The sequence below is a fragment of the Schistocerca cancellata genome, chromosome 12 (assembly GCF_023864275.1).
Source record: "Schistocerca cancellata isolate TAMUIC-IGC-003103 chromosome 12, iqSchCanc2.1, whole genome shotgun sequence".
NCBI lineage: Eukaryota > Metazoa > Arthropoda > Insecta > Orthoptera > Acrididae > Schistocerca > Schistocerca cancellata.
In genome coordinates this window covers 129,246,981-129,270,711 of record NC_064637.1, presented here as the reverse complement: position 1 = coordinate 129,270,711, position 23,731 = coordinate 129,246,981, and the positions used below count along the sequence as shown (strand labels likewise).

The window sequence follows — 23,731 nt, the reverse complement described above, 5'->3', positions numbered from 1 at the left end:
GGATTACTAGTTTTAGTAGGGCTAAGCTGCCATCTTTATTTTCTCAGTGTACAGCTTATGACATCGTGCTGTGTGATATACTGCATCTTTTTTTTTTGTAGCATTGTAATGGGATCATGATGAAAAGAGGGTATCACAGAGCACAATTTCATAACCTGTACACCGAGAGTCTGCAGATGGTAGTTCAGCTCAGCCAAAACTAGTAACCTAGCATACCTACATGCAATCGAGGCAATAAAAACTTCCTATTCAAGCTTTCTTTACACTAAATTTGTGATCGCTCTCCAAGTGACAATGTCAGCTATTTAAAGCAGCATTTAATAATTTACATCTTCAAAACAACTAATCTGTATCATTAACAGAAGAATTAAAATTATATCTTTACTGTGAAATTAATTGCACTGCACATGAAAAATCAAATGTTAAAGAAACATACACACTTTTTTTGAGCAAATATCAAAACCAGTTTAGTCCAATCAGCAGAACGATTAATGGCCAAAACTGTAAAAATCTGTTTCTAGAATAAACTACCACTAAAATAATATATAATTTATTCCAAAGAATTGTTAACATCTGCTCTACTTTTAATGCTAATATTGGTTTCTGATAAACATCTAATTTAGGGGATCACATTGTAGTAGCTAAACTGATACTGAGGGCATTGTCTGTGACATTGGACATGCCTGAAGCAAAAACAGACTTGCAAAGTAAATGTCTTAATGTAAGGACACATTTGTCAAACACACTGCAATACATTTATTGCACATTATTACTCAAAATGGTGGAGTTTATAACACTAGGTAGATATTAATCTAACAATAAATAAACTGAGTTACGCACCTAATTTTATGGCCAGTGTTTTTATTTGAGAGGCAACTGAGTCCATTAAACCTAGTCTGCAAATTTTAGAGGTCCTTAGAAAGTAAACAAAGGACACATTCACAACTTGGAGGAGACCATGCAATGAAAGATAAGTACAACAATTTGCTTTGAACAGATTTGCCATTATTGCTGCAATGAAGTTTGTTGTGCAAAGCTCACAACCTGTAAGTGCACTCACGAGTTACAGACAAGAAAGATGAATGCTATATCAGCCTGTATTGACCAATTTAACAGTAAAAGAGTTATCTACAGAATAACAGAAAACTGGCAGAAGCAGACCTCGGGAACCAAATCTTGGGTGAAGACTAATTTAGGAACATGTGAGGCAATACCCACACTGGTTTATCTTACAAGACAGGCTGAAGACAAACCTACATTTACAGCATTTGCAGATTAACAGAAAACTTTTGACAATGCTGACCTGGAAACACTCTTTGAAATTTTGAAGGTAACAGTGATAAAATACAGGGACTGAAAGGTTATCTACGGCTTATACAGAAAATTGACAGCAATTGTAAGAGCTGAAGGACATGAAATGGAAGCAGTGGTTGAGAAGAGAGTGAGGCACAGTTACAGTCTATCCTCAATGTTATCCAGTCTGGACGATGAGCAAACAGTAAAGGAAACGAAGGAGAAATTTGGAAAGGTAGTTGAAGTTGAGGACGAAGTAGTAAAAACTTTGAGATTTGCCTGTGACATTGTAAATCTACCAGAGCACTTTAAGAGAATGGATAGTACTTTAACACAAGACTCACACTGACATCAACAGAAAAAAAACTAGGGAAATGGAATGTAGTAAAATTCAGTATGGCTGTGTTATAGAAATTAGGTAAGTTTTGCCATTTGGATAGCTAAACAACTGAAGATGACTGAAATAGAGAGAATATAAAATGCAGACTGCCAACGGAAAGAAAAGCATTTCTGCAAGAAAAACAAGTTATCAGATAAAAATTTTAGTATTGGGATGCCTTTTCTGAGAGGATTTTTCTAGAGTGTACTATAGACGGAAGTGATTGGGTTGTTTGGAGGAAGAGACCAAACATCGAGGTCATCGGCCTCATCGGATTAGGGAAGGACGGGGAAGGAAGTTGGCCATGCCCTTTCAGAGGAACCATCCCGGCATTCGCCTGGAGCAATTTAGGGAAAGCACAGAAAACCTAAATCAGAATGACCGGACACGGGATTGAACTGTCGTCTTCCCAAATGCGAGTCCAGTGTGCTAACCACTGCGCCACCTCGCTCGATAGACGGAAGTGAAACATGAACAATAATCAGTATAAAAAACAACAGAGTACAAGCTTTTGAAATGTAGTGCAACAGAAAAACATTGAATATGTGGCTAGATCAAGCAACTATTGGGAGCTTGTTGTAATTTTTATAATCAAAGTTATTGATTATATTATGCAAGTGTTTTTATTAGAGTAATTTATGACAATGGATATTCATGAATCGTGTGCAATACTGCCACTAACACGTTAACAACTTCTTGGCAGTTCGCCATCCCAAAAATAGTGATCAGTTACTGCCTTCAGTCCCCCCAAGAACATCCTTATTCATACGAGCACTATTTGTGGCATAAGTTATCACAAGTTTCTATTATCCCTGTCTAGTGGAGGATTCAAACTAACTAAACTCCTAATTCTAAGCTTTCAAAATGTGAGACTTCTTTAACTACAGAAAAAGTTGATCCAGTAGTGATCAGAACACTATTTAATAGTACACACATCCCGTCAAACAGTACCCTTGGGAAACTGAATGGATCTAGTATTTTCGAGTCATTAATTCAATTTCTAGTATCCTTGTCAACTGTCAGAATTAATAATTACAGTTTCATCTCTTAAATCACGAATTTCAGAACAGTTGTTTCTTCTTGGAAAGCAGTCAGTAACGCGTGGGACAAGGAAACTACAAGACTTTTTCCATCCACAAATAAAAAATAGACTCTCGCAACTAACCTCGAGACCAGCTCGTCGTCTGTCAACAAAATCGGGGTCAAAGGTGTCTGAGGCTGCCTTCTGCCATGGATACAGAACTTTCTTCTCAGGTAGTGGAGGCAGAACGATGTAAGGATACTCCAGCTCTAGGTACGTCCTCAGAAGAACAAATTCCGAGTAACGCCGCCAGACACTGCTTATGCGGCTGTATGCACCATTCCAGTCTGGGTCTGTTACTCTGAAAATTTAAAAATTCACCACAGTTTTATGGATCTGAATACTTAATTTTTAAAAAAAATGGTAACCACTAAACACACATTCTAAAAATGCTGCCTCTGAGGAGTTTTATAACTGTAAATTCACAGCAAATTCACTACACCAATAAAAATGTCGAATAATCCAAATTACATTATGTAGAGAAGTTAAGAAAAAGACTAGAGTAAAACTACATAAACTAATTGCTGCACTGCTATTACTGGAGCAATCAGAGATAAAGGTGATGGATATCCAACACCTCAAATACAATAATTTAGTGGCTGAGCTATGTGGCTGCGATTTCAATTACTTGAAGAAATACAGCAATCATGCCCTCCTACATGTGAGACGCAGGCAAATGAAAACCAAAACACCCACAACAATGGGACTATGGAATGGTTCCAGTCAAAAGTAGTCATCATAAGCATTAAGACATTTATCCCACTGGAAAATGAGATGACCAATTTCTGTTTCATAAAATGTGGTCAGCCACTGACGGATCCCCAACTGCACCCACTTCTGTACTACTTCATCTGACAAACAAATGTCCATGCATGCCTTGCTTTGGGATGCCAAAGATGTGAAAATCACACCGTGAAAGCCCCGGGCTGTATGAAGGATGTTGCAGTGTTTCCCATCCAAATAGGTAAGTGTAGCCTTTGTCCAATTGGCGATGTGGGGATAGGCATTATCGTGCAACGAGATGATTCTGTCTAACAATGTTCCGACTGCCCAAGGAGAAATAGGAAAACCAACAGGGGAAACATCTCATATCTTCCCCAGCTATTCGCACAAATTCCAGTAAGGTCATGATGATCTTCTTCCACTGCAGTGGCCCAAGATAAAGCCTGCCTCCACACTGCCAATCAGAGAAGGGCCACACTTCAGTGATTTGGTTGGGAAACACAGCAACATCCTCTGTACAGACCGGATCTTTCACCATGTAATTTTCACATTTATGGCAATCTGAAGAAAGATATCCACAGATGTACATTTCAGTCGGTTGAGCAACTGCAGGAGTACGTGCAGTTGTGGATCTGTCAGCAGCCAACTGCACTCCACGAAACAGGTATTGATTGTCTCATCTCCCAACAAGATAAATGTCTTATCACTTGTGTTATTACTTTTGAATGGAACAATTGCACGGGCCTTTTGTTACGGGTAGTCTGTTTTCATTTGACTGCTCCTTATAGCTTTATTTTTATACTAACATGTATTTTGAGTTTTCAGTTAGCTTCATTTGGTGTAACATTTACGTGAGGTGTGCCAAAGAGAACGTACAGTTTAAATTGTGGGCCTCTTCTTTATTGGCCACACTTACTATTGCTCAGCTATTATCTATAGTAGTAGTTGTTAGTAAAAATTAATCTTTTTACCATTTAATGAAAATGCGAGTGTAGTCTTAAGTCCATGAATCTTGATTCACTGTTGAGCATAAGAACTAAACATTTCCAACAATATCATGCTGTTAATACTGACAAAAGATCTTTATCTAGATCCGCACAAGTTTCAACTGACATCTACACTGTGACCAAAATAAAGTGTTTGATAGTGAAGCATGGAAGGGATGACGTGGTTGGTTCACTGTTACATGCAAGCACAATAGGATTTTGGTAGCTACAGCTGTGCAGTCCCGTGCCGAGTATGTTCATAAATTCCCCCTCAACATGCACTACTGAGTTCACTTTGCATATCGTAATGGCCGCACCACTTCCTTAAGTAATTGCACACTTAGCTTCACACACTCCACAGAAGAAAGATATTGTGCAGAGAAACAAATCACAACAATTATACAACAGTGTGCAACTGTTCTATACAGCTAACATGTAACCCACAGCAGAGGTAGCAAGCAAAGTGATACGACAACAGGTTACAGGACAGGAAGTGTGACCAAACGCTCACCCTGATTTGTTGTTGCAATGGTAGCTGTCCCTGAGTGTCTGTCACTTTGTTATTCTCGGCCAGGTATATTGCAACTGACCATTTGCAACAGTGAGAATTCGACGATGTTGGAAAACCAAAAGTGTGGAAGACAGTTTTGAGAGGAATGTGAATGTAAACAATGAGATTTCCAAAAGGGCAGATATAGCTTATTGCAGTCCAAAAACATTCTAGAGTACATCATAGATTCCTGAATCGCACTATCTTACGTACATAATGGAGAATAGTTCCAGGTCAATACTTGGTGTATCGTAATATTTGCTCCAGCTTTCAGCTTGACATCTACAGCATGGCAAGTTAAGTATTTACATTTTTCTGTGTTTTCCTCATATTTATTAAATTTTGTTCCTGTTTTTCTGTTTAAGAAGTTTAATCTCACTTTTTTGTAAGTGTAAATTCATTCAGTCTGTAGTGCGGTAGTTGTTCATTTGTTTTGTTTTGAAGATAACAGTCTGCCCATTCAGTAAGGAAGGTAGTCAGTCACTCAGTCTCCAGCTCTCAGCTTACACACATCTACAGAGCAGCAAGATCTTTTTCTGTGTTTTCCTATTAGTATATTTATTAAATTTTGTGCATGTTTCTTTACTTAAGAGGATCAATCTTGTGTTTTTGTAAGGGTGAATTCATGCAGTCTGTAGAGCAATAGTTGCTCATTGAACAGCCTGCTACACGGCTCATGAACACATCAGCATCCATTGGTAACACATCAGGTGGGTAGCAAGTTGCGTATCTAGGATTCTATCTGCTTCTATAATTTACTTCTTCATTTGGTCTTGCTAGAATGGTTAGGGTGTTTGCAGAAGCAGGAGGAACTGGCCTTTGTTCACGAACAGCTGAATGTGCTTCTGGCTATGGTCAGTCACCTTCAGGCTGCTGTCTCGGGGTGTAGCAGTGGCAGAGAATCTGGCACATCGTAGGTGTCAGTTGTTTTGGCCACAGGCTCTGCTTCTGAGGCCCCTCCTAGTGTACCCAATGTGGTGGACTCTTGCTCATTGCAGGTTGAGCGGAGAGTGGTAACAAGTTGGTGTTGCTCGAGGCAGAGGGACAATGTGAAGAATGGCCACCTGGCCTTGCCCATTCACCCTGTGAGTGGACAGGTGGCTGCTCCTTCACGAGGGTCCGAGCAGACACATGAGGGGAAGAGTTTACTAGTTATTGAGAGGTCCAATGTTAGGTGCGTTATGGAGCCCTTTAGGCAGATAGCATTCAGGGCTGGAAAGAAAGCCAACGAGTACTCAGTATGTCTGCCAGAGGGCCTCATCCAAGGTATGTAGGCAGCCTTGCCTGTGACTATCAAGTCAATTGCAAAGGTGACACATGGTTCTTAATAGGGTGTGAACTAGGTAGCAATGCATGCTCTGCAGTGTGCTCTCATTTAGCCACTAGGTCGGTATGGAGTTTTTGTGGTAGGGCATTCCATTCCTCCACCAATGTGGTTGACACCTGCTGCATGGTCTTTGATTCATGTGGACATGCTGCAATATGTCTTCCCAACAGACCCTCCACATGCTCGATGGGATTCAAGTCAGGAGAACGGGCGGGCCAATCCGATTGCCGAATATCCTCTCGTTCCGAGACCATCTCCACCTGTGCTGTCCGCTATGATACCACATTGCCACCAATAAAAATGAAGTCGTAGCCAATACTACCATTGAAAAGATATGCATGGAGAAGAAGTACAGTACCACAATAACAATGACCAGTGAGTGTACCTCGCTCAATGATTTTGAAATTACTGTGGCCATGCATCATTACACCTCTCCCCACCCTAACACCTGGACCACCAAAACAATCTTATCTGACAATGCTGGATGTACCATCATATGGAGAGGTGGAAAAACACAATGCACCCAGGAACATTGTCAAACACTATCATTTCGATGGTGCAGGTGTTATGACGCCAGGAGGCATGATGTTACATGAGCATACTGACCTCAAAATATTTGAACAAAGAACACTCACCGGTCAATATTATAGCGATATTGCACTTCCCCACCACATGTCTTCAGTGCTGCATTCAGCTACTACTTCATTTTTATGGCTCACAATGTGTATCTGCATCAAACAGTGCAGGAGCAGTAGCTCTTGGAACAAGAGGATATTTGGGGAATGGGCTGGTATGCCCATTCCCTCAGACTTAAATGCCATCAAATACATGGGGGATACATACTACAGCGCATCCACACCTACCAATAACCATCCAGCACTTGACAACAATTATGGTGTAGGAATGTAACACCCCACCCCCACGCCTTACCAATGTTGTGGCATAGATCAGACCATATTGCATAGCATGCAGTGCCATCCATAGTGATCACGTACCCTTTTAAAAACCATGTCATTTATAGTACCCTGGGACCATCGCAAATCACACTGACAACAGTTTAATTATTATATTTGAATAAAAGTGCCTTTGTGTTTGTCTCATTGTGTATTTCTTCCAGTTACCTTCTCTATTATACTGTTGAGTTCTTTCTATGTATGGTCCAAGTTTCATCAAGCTACATGACACAATGTCGAAGTTACTGCTGTCCTTACGTCGCAAACACCAGTATATAATTATTAGAACTTTGGCAATAATATCACATGATAATGATAGCACTGTCCACTTTCCAATTAATGAGGTCACAGTTAGTTGATGACGAGAGTTCATCTGGAGCATCCTCAAGTGTAGTAACATAAAAGTAATAATTTTTGATGGAAAATTGTGTAACTGCCATAGAGCAGTTTTTGACAACTCTCAGACACTTCTAGTTTCAATGGAATCCAGAACTGTAGGAGTGTTTACTGATTTAATTTGGATCAAAGTACTGAAATGGTGTAATGATATTAACCAACAGATAGGCTGTTAATGATCAGTTGATTCCACAACTATAACTCAAAATGAAGACAGTTCACAACTCACAGGTACAGAAATTAAGGCCAGCACAGCACTTTTGTCCTTAATTATTGGCTTATGCAACCACCAATGAATTGTATATCATAGGCTGGGAAGTTGTTCGGTGGATAAGCTAAAGCTCAAAGTGGTGAAATATTTTTGCAAGATTACAGGAGAGAAAATTTTTATCGATACCACACACGACCAAGTGGGGTACAGTGAGGTGACAAAAGTCATGGGATATTTCCTAATATGTTGGCCCTCCTGCTGCCTGGCACAGTACAGCAACTAAACGTGGCACAGACTCAACAAGTCGTCGGAAGTCCCCTGCAGAAATATTTAACTGTGCTGCCTCTATAGTTGTCCGTAACTGTGAAAGTGTCACCAGCGCAGGATTTTGTGCACAAAGTCACCTCTTCAGAATGAGATTTTCACTCTGCAGCGGAGTGTGCACTGATATGAAACTTCCTGGCAGATTAAAACTGTGTGCCCGACCGAGACTCGAACTCGGGACCTTTGCCTTTCGCGGGCAAGTGCTCTACCAACTGAGCTACCGAAGCACGACTCACGCCCGGTACTCACAGCTTTACTTCTGCCAGTACCTCGTCTCCTACCTTCCAAACTTTACAGAAGCTCTCCTGCGAACCTTGCAGAACTAGCACTCCTGAAAGAAAGGATATTGCGGAGACATGGCTTAGCCACAGCCTGGGGGATGTTTCCAGAATGAGATTTTCACTCTGCAGCGGAGTGTGTGCTGATATGAAACTTCCTGGCAGATTAAAAGTCACCTCTTGATTATGTCCCATAAATGTTACGTGGGAGTTGTGTTGGCTGATCTGCTCGGACAAATCATTCAGTCGAACTGTCCAGAATGTTCTCCAAACCAGCTGTGAACAATTATGATATGGTGACATGGTGAATTGTCACCCATAAAAATTCCATTGTTGTTTGGGAACACGAAGTGCATGAACGGCTGCAAATGGACTCCAGGTAACTGAACATAACTGAGGACCTAGTCCATTCCATATGAACACAGCCCACACCATTATGAAGTTCCCACCAGTTTGTGCAGTGCCTTGTTGACAACTTGGGTCAATGGCTTTGTGGTGTCTACGCCACACTAATCCAGCCGTCAGCTCTTACCGACTGAAATCGGGACTCGTCTGATCAGGCCACAGTTGTCTGTGATCCAAACGATATGGTCACTAGCCCTGGGGAGGTGCTGCAGGCAGTGTCGTGCTGTTAGCAAAGGCACTCTTGTCAGTTTCTAATGCCGTAGCCCATTAACGCCAAATTTCACTGCACTACCCTAACGGATATGTTCAGTTTGTTGTACGTACCACATTGATTTCTGCAGTTATTTCACACAGTGTTGCTTATCTGTTAGACTGACAACTCTAAACAAGTGCCGATGCTCTCACTTGTTGAAGCAGGGCTGTCTGCCACTGTGCTGTCCACGAGAGGTAATGCCTGAAATTTTGTACTCTCAGCACATTCTAGATACTGTGGATCTAGGAATATTGAATTTCCCAACAATTTCCAAAATGGAATGTCACATCTTTCTGGCTCCATTTTGCATTCACAGTCTGTCAGTTCCCAATGTGCAGCCATAATCAGATCACAATCCTTTTCATCTGAGTCGCCTGAGTACAAGAGACTGTAAGTAGCCATCGTCACAGGACTGTGCCACTGTTAATCTTTCCTACTCCTCAAAATATTGCTTTGCTCAAGTTTCTTAGACATTATTCTCAGAGCTCATATTTATCTTAATTTTTGTAATAAAACTGTGGAAAGGCTAAATCTGAACACCTGGACAGAACTCTGAACCATTATCCTCCTGAATGCAAGACCAACAGAATAATCAGTGTGACCTTACTCTGATTAGAGGCATATATAAGAAGTACACAAAAAGAATGCCTCTCACTAGAATAGACAAATTGTCCTCTCCTTAAACAGAGAAGAGGAAATTCATTGTAAGCATTTATCGTCCCTTGGAATGGAAAGGTGTTCACCGTCCAGCAGCTTTCATTTTCAATAGCCTTCCAGCAGAACTTGGGGAAAAAAGAAAGAATAAACAAAGAGTGACAAAACCCACACTCTTCAAGTCTAATTTCAAAGATTACCATGTGTCCAATTCCTGTGCAAGAATTCCTCACAACATTTGAGAACTTTTCTAAGTAACCTGTTATTTAGTCATATTTTCAATCTGCCTGTGTTTTTATTAATTCTTCTGTTTCCAATTTCTTCGAACCAGCATACTGTAAACTATTAACTCACTTGTTCATGACCAAGTGGTTTTGTCTCACATGGTCATCCGGAACTTAATCGATACATAAACAAAATACATACTTCCACATCTAGATTCCACACTGAGCTGTTGATTCTCCCAATTAATAAATTGGAGAAAGCTGATAGGTTACTGTAATTTAGATCAGAATTACATCTATTAAAGCAGTCTTAAAAGCAATGACTGACTGATCTTTACATGATCATACTTTCCCCACTGGCAGAGCTAAGATAAGAATCCAGCATTGATATAAGCTCTTTTGGCCCTGGAAAGCCAGCAATGGATGTGTAACAACAGATGCTCATGGAGAAAGATGAGATGGGGATGGGGGTGCGGTGTCGTGTGATGGCAGAATGAGCCATAAATGGATTTCCAGCTAGGGACAGTGGTTATTGCTAACACAATCAGTTTTACATTATAAGTGTCAATATACATACAATCAAAATAATAAAAGAAAAGAATACTTAGTTTGTCCATAGTTCACTACTTTTCTCAAAATCAATGAGAGGTTGAATATAACAAAAAATTACCTATATTGTTATAATCTAGGATTGTACAACTGTTTGGACACTACGAATGGTCAGTGCTAAAGGGTGAAAACTGAGGATGAAGATCTATTTTCTGTGCAATGGCACCCATTTCCAAGGACCCCAAGCAGATAAAGGCATATTACGTAGACAAAGGCAGCAGATCAACAACTTTCTGTTTTTATAATAAGTTAGGAATGAATTATGGTTAAGTTTTTAATTTATTGCTGTTGCCATAATTTCCTTTCTTTTTATTATTTCACAGAAATGGCAGACAAATGTTTGATCTTTTAAAGCAAATTAAGTATTACACTTCATTGTCACCTCACTTCATGAAATATTACCAGACTAGGGTTAATGCCATTCTGCAACACAACAGATGTCTCACAACAGTGAGGACTTATCATATAGACCGGATGGGAGAGAGTCTTGCACACTGCACGTGTTGGCCCACCATCTAATAGGCTATGCCATACAACAGGTAAATGACAGTCTCAGCAAAGCTTTACCACTTCTGACACCATGTTTGTTGCTTGTTTATAATTGTCAGCAATATTATTAAAATAGCACCAATTGCTTTTCTCATTTTCTCTAATGACCCAATATCTCAAAACACTAAAAATTTTATGACCAAACATTATTCACTCTAAAATGAAGTTTTATTGAAAAACAAAACAGAAGAATAAGAAATTAGTACTGCTGTTATAGTACATTTTTATACTGTTTTTTCTTCACCTGGCACTAAAAAAAAAAACTTGTTATAACAGACCAGGCAAATGCTGAAAAATACACTGGTCATTCAGAAATAAAATACCAGTATGAGCTTTAACTAGACAGTTTTTCCTGGCCCTAACTCCAGCTAAAAAGAAATCAGTGAAAGAAAAAAGAAAAGCACTGTAGCATGACAGGTAGATAATTACTTCTACAACACACAGCAGAATATGTGAAGGTGGACTTAGCTTGAAGGCTGGGTTGAAGACAGTAGAGCTTTACTAGGCTTGTACCTAATGGAGTTGGTTTGCCCACCTAGCCAGGTATATGGAAATAACGACACTTGACAGGAAATTAGTTACCACAAGAAACATGGTGTAATCTAGCATAGATTCTTTATAACGACCACAACTCAACAAGAAAAATAGTCCACATGATTCTTCAAGTATGCCAAAGAAAAATAATCCACATGATTCTTCAAGTATGCCAAAGAAAAATAATCCACATGATTCTTCAAGTATGCCATATCCATACAAAGCCACTCACTGATGACAATCATGTACAGCTATTATATTACGGGGTTGACAGTTACTGTGTTGCAGTTGCTATTCCAAATAATTCCAGATATTTTCTGTGGGATTAAAGTCGGATGATTTAGCAAGCCAGTCGAGGCATGATTAGGTGCCTTAGTGGGGTCGACCTAAGTGTCCGCCCCCACCCATCGGCTTTGACCCTTGACGTAAGGCTGCTGTTGTGTGTGACGTCACGACGGCGCAGAATTTAGTTTGTGAGAGTGGCATGTTTGTAGGTGTCATTTTTATGCGATCGGTGGTGCTCTCTGGTGGTGTGTTAGGTGATGTTTTTGGTTTAGTTTGCGAGTGTGGCGTCATGTGTGAATTTTGGTAAATTGCTTTTTTTATGTCTTTGGTAGGTATGGATATGACTGACAGGGTCAACAGTTTTCGGTTGTCGGCTATGATGGGGGACAGTGCGTTGTTTCTAATAAAATTTCTTTAACTATTCGGATTTTTGGATGAAGTCGTGAAGTGTTTAGTAAGTCGTGAAGAAATGAGGCTTACTTAAAGTTCCAGCGTCTCGGACCAGGGACGGCTGTATGTGGAGATGTCATAAGGATAACAGGTCAAGGGAAGTGTTCGATCCCAATGTGTGGCTGTGAATGTTGGTATTGGTATTGGGAGATGTTTTTGAACTATACAGGTCAAGGGAAGTGTTAGGTCCTAATTTATGGGATCGGAAGCTGCTGTTGAGCTATATAGGTCAAGCGAAGTGTTCGATTCCAGATGATATTGTGTTTAGTGGTATTTGGGGAGTTTTGTGATGTCGGTTTTTCTCGTCATTTTACGTGGTTTTATATGGGAGTGGGTTTCTAAATTTGTTTATATTTAGTTTGTCCCCACCCAAAAACCACTTATTTCCCACGCTTGTCCTGTTAGTGTCGTTAGGCTTTTTGTGGAAAGAGTGTGTGTGTGTGTGTGTGTGTGTGTGTGTGTGTGTGTGTGTGTGTGTTTTTCGATGTATTTTCGTCCTGATAATGTGTACGTAACGACTTTATATGCGCCATATTGGAATCATGGTTTATGGTCGTTTCCGCCATATTTGTGATGTCATTGGTCAAAGCAGACGGGTGGGATCAGACGCTTCCGGATTTCCCCTTAGTGTACATCACAGCAGGAAGGTTTGTGCACCGACCTGTGAACAGAACTGTTATAATCTTGAAAGACAAGACCATCCACAGCATACTCAACAGTGAGAGGTAGAAGGAAGGGCAAATTGGAAATCAAAAATTTTGAAGTGAACTTCCCGGTTTACATTTGTGGTAACAGACAGAACAGAAGAGAACTGAAGCATTTGAGATATAATACTACAGAAGAATATCAGAAATTAGGTGGACTGACACAATAACAAATGAGGAGTTTCTTCATACTAGAGGCAAAGTAAGGAACCAAAACACTAACAAGAAGAAGAGAGACAGTGATAGGACATGTGTTAAGACATCAGGAAATAACTTCCATAGTACTAGAGACATGTAGAGAGTAAGAACTGTAGGGGAAGACAGACTGGAATACTTACAGCAAATAACTGAGAATGTGGGTTGCAAGTGCTACTCTGAGATAACAGGGAAGGAATCTGTGATAGGTCACAAAAAAAAAGCTGAATGAGTGGACCCAAGTCAGTGTACACTCCCCACCCAAAACAGCTTCTGGCTGAAGAACGCCCTCCACACACTGCAAGTTAAACAACCCACTGGGGCTGTTGATGCACTTGACACATCACACAATTTGAAAGGAGGCAAAAATGCAATGTGTTAGGCCACACTAAAGGCCTCCAATCAGCTACTGCCCATGTGGTTTTTGGTCCTGTAAGATGTGGTGCTTCATGTGCTGCAGTGATCAACACCTCTTGTGAGATACGCAATTCCAAATGTTTTTGCAAATCCATTTGTTGTGTTTTCTCACAAACTTGTTGAGATGAACAATGATACAATGACAGCAGAAACTGCTATGGAGTCTGAAATTGAGTGTCATTGACAACACCAACAAATCTACCAACTTCGCTCTTCATGTAGTTGCAGGCACCTTTAAACATGAAAGCTTCTTTCACCCATTCAGTCATGTCCCTATGCTGAGCCATTTACTATGCTGATGAAGTACAACAGACTGGCACACATATACCACTTCACTGCTGTGACTTATCCCATCACTGCCTGACATCCGTTCTGTATCATCTATTACATTCTGAAGTGATCAGAGTACTATTCAGTAGTTGGTTGCAGCAAAAATAAACAGTTTCATTGCAAATGACAGTGGTATATTGCAAATAGCTATTGAAGAAACTATAGTTTAATGTAGACTGCATAATGATGCAACTTGGCATTCAATCATTACCAGAGGTCAAATAAAGACAACCAACAAAAGAAAACAATAGGACTGACTCCAGTTGAAGCCCCAGACCTTCGGATCTGTAGTTATAATCCACTGAGCCATACATAATACAGTGTAACAAAGACACAAACAACCTTCAGTCACTGACCATTTTACCATCGCAAAATAACTCAAGAAATAGACAACACAACACTAACTGTTTCACATATTACACACCGATCAGACGTACTCACTTGGTCTCTATTAAGTAGACAGTATAGAAGTCCCGGATGTTGAGTGCTCCATTCTCTCTCTTCTCTGCCTCCGTTACAGATATTTCCATGTGATCTATAAGTGTGTCCTGCAAAAATGGAGATAATGAAACTTTACAATTCTTTCAATATATCAACTGCCAGAAAAAAAAGTTACTGCATTAAGTTTATTTATTTTAATATGCAGTCTTCCCAAAAAGGATCTGAATAACAATACCTCCAAACAACATGTGTAGTAACTGATCCACGCATTTGAAGTTTCCTTCTGAGGTCTCTGTCTGCATGTTCAGGCTAATATTAAGAATTAATGTACAAGCAATATTATGAAAAGGATAGTTGCTACTCACCATATAGCAGAGATGATTCCCCAAATACTTCAACATGCATGCTAACATTACATCTGCAGTAAGAACTGTAGTCCACCACCTAAAAATTGATCCAACCTTATAGTCCTATCTGCTGACAAAAACTCCACCACTGTTGTTTTGAACCACAAGAGTTAACTGGCAGAAGGGCTTGGCCAGCTTTCAGAGTCATCCACATAAAAACCCTGCCACAGAGACCCCATTCAAAATCCTGTGGATCTCCAGTTTCTCCTCAAATCCTAAGACACTTCCCAGAACCTCTCCCCAGAGTCCATCTCTCTCCTCACACCCACCACTCCCCACACTCCTACCTTCTACATGCTTCCTAAAGTCCATAAACCCAACCACCCAGGACGCACCATTGTGGCAGTTACTGAAGAATCTTTGCTCTCTTGGACAAACACTTTCAGCCTATTAGCCTGAACCTACTGTCCTATATAAAAGATACAACCATTTCCTCTCCACAGTTCCTGTTCCTTTACCACATGCTACCCTGTCACTACTGATGCCACCTTGCTTTTCACTAACATCTCTAAAGCCCATGGCCTTACCGCTACTGTATGCGACCTTTCCCAACGCCTGACAGATTCCAAAACTACAACCTCCTTCCTAGTCACCATGACCAACTATATCCTCACCCACAATTATTTCTCTTTCAAAGGTATCACCTACAAACAAATCTGGGTATGACTACAGGCACCCACATGGCACCATCCTATACTAACCTATTCATGGGCCATATACAGGAATCCTTCCTAAACACCTAGAATCTGAGAACTCTCACCTGGTTCAGATTCACTGATGACATCTTTGCGACCTGGATCGAGGGTGAGGACACCCTGTCAACATTCTTCCAGAACCTCAACACCTTCTTCCACATTTGCTTCATTTGGTCCTCCTCAATCCAAAAAGCCACTTCCCTTGATGTTGACCTCTACCTCAAAGATGGCTACATCAGTAGCTCTGTCCATATCAAATCTACCAACCAACAGCAAAACTTCCACTTTGCCAGTTGCTGCCCAGACCATACCAAGAAGTCCCTTCCAGACAGCCAAGCCACCCACGGCAACCATATTTGTAGTGATGAGCATTCTCCCTGTTGCTTCAATCATATAAGTTATGAGTATTGTCAAAAGCACCAGTCAGTGTTTTTATACTATACAGGGCACATATTTACACCCAAGTAGCATGCAACAGTGCTTTACTTGTAAGAATCCCAGAGTGAACATTGTTCCTACCAGGCCTCTCTGTGTATCAGAAAGATGTGAGTGTGCTGCCACCCCAGCCAAGTACACAGTTTTCTATGTTGAGGAGTAGATGACAGTCATATGTTTAGTTTATATGACATTTCTTGTGATGGTGGCCTAAACTGTGTTAGCTAGAAGTACGTAGATAGGTCTAGAGGAAATGGCAACCCATCAAGGGGAATGATATTTTAGGTTTACCAGACCTATGCGTGGATTTTGATGAGAATTGAGTCTGTATTTACCAACCATAGTCCGACATCTAGGTTAAGTTGAAAGGTAACATTGCAATTTGTTTCAACCACTGAAAGTATCATGACAATCTTTCTTTTTGTACACTTTCCCAGTTCATAGCTAAACTTCCATATATGAGAAAAAAAACATCTTCCCACTATGGTCTAAAGACTCTGCAATAAATACATCACTTAATCTCTGTAAAGTCAGAGTTCTGTGTATTGATTTACATCAACCAAGGTGTGCCACGGAATTTGGATTTCCTTAATAACCCTAGTGCCATTTTCTTTCGCAAAAACTAGAACCATTACTATGTGTGATACTTGACTTATTACAGTCAGAAACAAACAGTTACTGTAAACTTGACTATGTGAAAATTACCTCTATTAAAAAAAATACATCCAAATCTTAGTCCATATACTCTGTTTGCTACTTTCTAAAAACCGTTATAATCCTGAGGTATCATTTTATACAGGCACTAATGGCATCTAGAATATTCAAACCAGCATCTGGCCATCCTGATTTATTAGGTTTAATACTGTGATTTCCCTAAATCGCTTCAGGCAAATGCTGGGATGGTTTCTTTGTAAGGGGAAGGCCAATATCCTTCCCCATTCTTCCCTAATCTGATGGGACTGATGACCTTGCTGTTTGGTCACCTTCTCCAAACCAGCCAATCAACCATCTAGCATATACTAGACATGATTATTTTGTTTCTTGACACTAAATGATCGTAATGCACACAATGAAGCAAATTTTATCAACTAGTGACAAGTCTCCAAATAAAATAAAAACAAACACTAACTTTCAGTTGCAAACACACTGCATAACTGGAGCAGAGCAAACAACACAACACTGTTCTTTATTGTGGGAGCGGGAGGGGCTGGGAGATGCCCAGGAGAGTGGGTGGGAGGGATAGGGAGAGGGACACTTTTTCAGACATGAAGACACACACCTGCAACCAGTATATGCCTATTACACTATCTACAGGTAATCTGCATATACACACACGTTTTATGATGTGGAGAGTACTGTGTATAAATAATTTGAAAGGGTCATTCAAGACTCAATGACATTTCAACACACCACGAGGCCCATACAGTAAATACTTTATGACTGAACATGGCTGTTAAATCATTAATTTATGGAATTTTGGTATCACTCATTAATGAACAGTCACACAAATTAGTTTCGTTTGCTTACACTTGTTGCTGCAATTTCCAATGGATGGCTAGCTTACAATAAGCACTTTCTAGTTGTTAAATTCAAATACACGAGTATTAGTCTTTTGCATTTTTTAACCTATAAGTTCTGAATGACCAAAAGCATGAGAAAACCTCAGAACAATGGTGGAGCTCGGTAAGAATTGCAACAAAAACTAGTAGTAAGTGGATCCATTTTGTAACTGCCGGAACACAAGCGAAATGGAAACACTGTGTACACGATAATACAATGTACCATAACATCCAAACGTACACATCCTCGATATCATTCAATGAGAGCCTGCTAATAAGACTATTGTCCCGATCATCCAAACTATGCAGTATTACCGCTGGAAAAACGCGTAATTTAACATTATTTACGGCGGATGGGTGCTCTGATGGGAATTACGCTAATGCGTTGTCTCTGAAGAGGAACACGAGTTACAGTTTTCTCAAAGAAGCCATATAACTAATCCGCAACGACGCAGCTGCTCGTATTCATTTCTTATAAATTGAATGAAATTCTGATGTGTTACAAACTAATTTTATACTGGGGTGAAACAGGTGACAAGTCATGTTTATGGTCCAATAAATAATTCATTTATTTCAATCTGCGAGCTTCGACTATTGACCTCTAGGGTTTGACAACTAGCTGCAAAAAAATGTGACCCTTCATCAACGCAAGGCGTACATTTCTTACATCAAAAAATAATATATATATATATATATGTACATTCTTGTCATTACCACAGAGTCGCTGTTGTTTGCCTAGTTACATTTAAGAAATCAAATTGAATGCTGATACAATTATTTCAAACGCATATTTCGAATGTATACGATTCTAAGTCATGCCCCGTTTTTTCCTATCAGTGAAACAGCATTAAATTACAAAGTCCTCGTAGTGAGTTTAAAAGAAAGTGCTACTCTCACTGCTGTGGCTACACCCCCCTCGGCGCCTTATTACGAATAAAATTGTATTTGACATTGCGGTTCGTACTAACCCTCTTTTCATGGCGATTTAACTGGGTATTTGCATTTTCTTTCTCGTGTAAATCTTTCTTAATCTTGTCTTCCATTGTCTTGATGTAATTCACACCATAAACTATAACAAACTTTACCGTTACACGAGCAAGTGACAGCTACTCCAGAGATGTTGCTCGTGAGGCGCCAGGTAAATCTAGGTCAGAAGCGGCAAAGACATTCCATTGATGATCGATATCGCGGCTGACATTGCTGGTTATACAAATAAAAAATATTACTAATAAATAACATTTTCACTGTAACATGGTTTTATTATAGAATTAAGAAATGCAAGTGCTGGGGAAAAAGTGTTGAATCTCGTGACATTAAATTTCACTGACAGATGAGTGAAAGGGTGAGTGGAGTATCTGGCATTTAGTCTCAGACACGCACAGTATGGCCGCATCTGGTACGACAAATTCATTACTGGAGGTAAAATACGGAATTGTGTGTGGAAAATGAAGTACTGAACTCTATTTTACAGTAAAAGAACTCGTATCTGGTGTGTAAGAGACTAAAAACTTCAGTTTTGTGCTGTTTTATAGGGCTCCGAACTGGGAATGCTGGAATGGTTTTTCAACAGTATCTTCGTTCGTGCGTCCTGTCAAGAGGTAGGTAAGTTTGGCTCAAATTGTCACCATATGTCGCAAAGTTAAGCGACAGAATAAAAACGAGTATTCAAAAATAGCAAATGAATCAATATGTTGCTTACTTGGCTTTAAAGTATCACACATTACTTGAGGAAATGCGATTTATTAGTCTCTTGACAGGCGCGGGATATCAAACGTGGTTCCGATCTGTCAAAAACACGGTACCTCGAAACGCTCAATTGCAAGTACTGAGGACTTATAGTAAGACGTTTCTGGGTGGGAGTAAAAGAATTAATCTGCTTCTATCATTTGCGACTGAAGAAAATATCGTAAGATGTTAATATTGTACCTTCTAAGACTTCTGCTTGCCACTGTCAAAAGTAGGAAATTCAGTTTCCTCGCTGCCTACCGCAATTTATGAACGTTATATGTTACTCGGTCGATGTTTAAATTTTTTCTCTGTCGACGCTACGAGTGTTGTCAGAAAAGGAGCATAATGAAAAATTTCTGTCGCGTTAGTACGTGGTTTCCACTGGCTGCTGTTCCGCTGTCTGCGTGATTCACGCCTGTGGTACTCACAAGTAAACTATATTGGTCGTATGATGTAACGTACTTACGAAAGTTGTTTGTACTCTGATTACTCTTCAGTTCTTATACTGATCCCTTACTATTCGTCCTCTATAACAGTGTAGGAATACAATCTGGATTCAGTACTTTATACAAAGTACTCATTTACGTACTTCTGCAAGTAAGGAAAGATGTTACAAGGATAAGAATGTGTGGAACCATGAGACTTCTGCCAGCTGTAGCACGAGTCTGCAGTTTCAGCCATACATAATGACTAGTTAGGTTTGTTTCTCCTTATATAGATCTTTCTGGAAACTAACCTTGTCGTAAAACTGTTGCCAAATAAATGACCTAGGAGTTCCTGCAGGTGCTACAGTTTTAAGAAACCATATAAACGCAAACCATGTGCTGTGTAGTGAGAAGTTTTCTATTTGTTTAGCGGCGGTGTCTGGTAGCAGATCAATTAAGGACGGAATTAATTACAACCTCCTAGCAGAAGCAACGGCGCTTGGAGTAATCTTCAACTGCATGAAACTACTGTGCTGTTATAACTGATGTAATCTCCGCTACTCTCCCGTAAATAAAATGCTGTTACCCCTATATACTTACGAAATACCTATTTGTATTGTACAAGCAATTACGTCTGCTGTTGTGGAGGTACGATTTTATGTTTACTTCACATTAAGTGTGAGTACACTGTTTGGTGAGTAACAATTGGAAAAATTGGAATTTCGTAAACTTAGACATGACAATGTTATATTAAGATAACTGGACATTGTTTCTTCAGTACGGAGTAAACAAAGACAAGCTTAATTTTTAATCACTGAAGTAAAAAGGTAAATAAATGAAATATAATAGTGAAATTTGTGAAATCAGTACTATTTCAGATGTAGGCGTTTCTAAGTAAAATGATGAGTGCACCTTCTTGACATACGAGTGAATCTCCAACAACATTACGTACGTAGTTCAAGAGTTAAAAGGTTGAAATATTTTCCATAACAGCATATTAAGTGAAATCTTACCTATTTTATCAATATGATAACGAACGATCATAACAGGGTGGGGGGGGGGGGGAGGGGTGATTTTCAGGCGCTTGCTTTCGCTAGCGATGACTAGATATGGTTTGCGTTTATATGTTTTCACAATTGTGGTACCTGCGGGCACTCATGGGTAGTTTATTTACCAACGGGCTATCCCGACAATTTGTCGGGCTGCGAAAAAAAATGCAAATCATTGAAATTGCGTACCTAGCTCTTTTTTCGAAGTGATGAGGTGTCAGATGGGAGGTATTGGAACACCTCACATTAATTACTGGACGCTCCGTAATTTGTGCGATGGTTAGTGCTGTTACATTGCACTAGAAGTTAGGAGTGGTTTCTTGCGTAGCCGTATTTATCAAGTTCCAAGTCGTTGCTGTGAGTAATTATTTTGTCGGTGGTATTTTGTCGAATTTGCGTTAACGCTGCTTGCAACAGTTTGTTCACCTTGCAATGAAACAAGTCCTTTCGTATGAGGGAATTCTTGTGCTGAATATGCTAGAAATTGAAACTGGATGCCGGCCTGGGGTTTGAACGCAGCTATTAGTCGTCATTTGCCATACTGCATACCTTCGCGAAGAAAGATCTAATTTATCGCCACTACGCTTCTTTCTGCTAGCACTTCAGTGGAAGCCACGCTAGACACTCGATTTTTAGCGGATAGTGTAGCTCGGGAGGTGCGGCGATTGCGGTCCGCACCGAGAACAATTTCCATGCGGGGTCACAGAATTTGCTAGATTCTGTGCCACGAACTGTAAAACAAATATTTTTGGTTTCGTCTCGTTTCGTTCCTGATATTTTTTGGGTAACTAGATGGCGGCCCCCCACATACGTACCAATTTATCGGGCGGTCTGTCGCCCGACCAACCAATTCCGTATCAGACTCCACACGTCCCAACCAGCTGCACTAGTCCGTGACTACAGCGCCACCCTGTTGCAATGTTTTGTTTAGCTGAAGTTCATTGAGTTTATGTTGTAGGAGATCCTGATTGGTTTTACACAGAAATTTTACACAGGAGTTTGCCTAGGCGGTTTCAGAGACCACAAGGCACAAAGCTAAAAAAAAAATTAAAAAAAAAACCAGACAGCTGTGGGCAAAGAAGTGGCTAATGCAAAGAAAGAAATTCACCGACGTTCTGTCACTTAAGCAGCTGGAAGCAGATCACTTTTGTAATCATCTAAGAATGAATGAATCATACATTTCGGAGCAGCTGACCATCAAACCACACTTAACGAAAAAGAATGCTGTCATGAGAGACTGTTATAAGCTTTAAGATGAGGCTCTTAGCTACATTACGATTTCTAGCCACTGGCAGAAGTTAAGAGGTCTTCAAATTCATTGCTGTTGTATCTCCAAATTGTTAACGAAAATGATTCCTGAAACATGTAACATATTTAAAGTTGACTGAGGAAATACTTAATAATAAACCACAATAAATAAAAGGAAAGATGTTCATGTAAACGTTATTAATTCACGTATGTAGCATAGAAGATGGCCTGTTAGTTTAAGAAATTCGTTTTAAATTCAAAGAAGAAAGACGACACATGGTGGTGGCACACATCTAATGAATGCAACAGACACATCAGAAATGAAGCATTTAGCAACTGTTAGAACTATGAAAAGCTCGCACATTCTGCTTTCCATGCCAGTGGGCCTGGACATAGTCTGGACTTATTTAACACTGATAACAAGCCAGAATATTTATTAATTAGCGTCCATTGGACGTTGATATTTCTGTTTTTAGATTACATTTCTGATAGGCATCGACAATAAAACCAAAAAACAGAAATACAGAAGGTCAACTGACTACTTTTCTCTCCGTGTCACACGAAACCATCGTTAAAAAAATGAGAAAAGTGTTTCATTTCTTGCATCTGTTTTGCAATACTCCTCGCACGACACGTCCCACAAACATCTGCAATCTTTAAATTTCTCCAGAAATACACCTTGTACCTTGTGTAACACCGCGCGCATTTACAAAACATGAACTTTCGTCAGGTAGTTGGCACGACGGCGCTAGACTCGTCACAATTTGTCTGGTGGACCTGGGGGGGGGGGGGGGGGGGGGCACGGGCGAACGAGGTCAGATGGGTTTTCAGGCGGTCCTACCCGCCCAACATCCCGACAAGAAAAGTCCCTCGGTCGTCATAACGCCTACCCACGTGCAATTTGTCCGTCGGAAGCTAGGTCGATTGTTGCGTGTATAGGGCCCTTTATGGGCTGAGGCTGACGCTTTTGCTTGCATACTCGCATTTTACCGAGCTAAAATTGCGTGTAAATAAAAATAATTTCATTTTTTTTCTCCAAGGGGCATTGTTAGGATAGCTTGTCAGTCACTGAACTGTTTTTTCGATTTGGTTGTGCTGTGGAGGTTTTCGTGCTGTTATTATTTTGAGGTATATAGGGATTTGAGAATTTATACTAAAAGAAATTCGGACCTTTATTAGCGTAGTTACTGTGGTCGAAGAAAAGTGAAGCTGTGGATGGAGGAGATATCCGCTTTAGGATTTTGGAAATTTGGGTTAAGGTCTTATGGGACCAAACTGCTGAGGTCATCGGTGCCTAAGCTTACACACTATTTAGTCTAACTTAACCCAACTTACGCTAAGGACGTCCGCCCCTGGTAGCTGAGTGGTCAGCGCGACAGAACGTCAATTCTAAGGGCCCGGGTTCGATTCCCGGCGGGGTTGGAGATTTTCTCCTCTCAGGGACTGAGTGTTGTGTTGTCCTAATCATCATCATTTCATCCCCATCGACGCGCAAGTCGCCCAAGTGGCGTCAAATCGAAAGATTGCACCCGGCGAACGGTCTACCCGACGGGAGGCCCTAGTCACACACACTAAGGACGACACACCATACACCCATGCCCGGGGGGAGGACTCGAACCTCCGCGCGGACCGCG

The 23,731-nt window shown here is 40.3% G+C and overlaps 1 protein-coding gene across 2 annotated transcripts in view; it reads right to left on the bottom strand.

Moving 5' to 3' along the window:
* LOC126109686 (sorting nexin-4-like) overlaps positions 1 to 18,761 on the bottom strand; it is a 51,410-nt gene extending 32,649 nt beyond the window's left edge. For both annotated transcript variants that reach the window (XM_049914735.1, XM_049914736.1), the window contains exons 1-3: positions 18,616 to 18,761; positions 14,552 to 14,658; positions 2,838 to 3,054 (exon numbers count right to left, since the gene is read on the bottom strand). In XM_049914735.1, the coding sequence (XP_049770692.1) occupies positions 2,838 to 3,054; positions 14,552 to 14,658; positions 18,616 to 18,690 (399 nt within the window). In that variant the 5' untranslated portion in view covers positions 18,691 to 18,761. The remainder of the gene's footprint in view (positions 1 to 2,837; positions 3,055 to 14,551; positions 14,659 to 18,615) is intronic.
* Between the last annotated feature and the right edge of the window lie 4,970 nt (positions 18,762 to 23,731).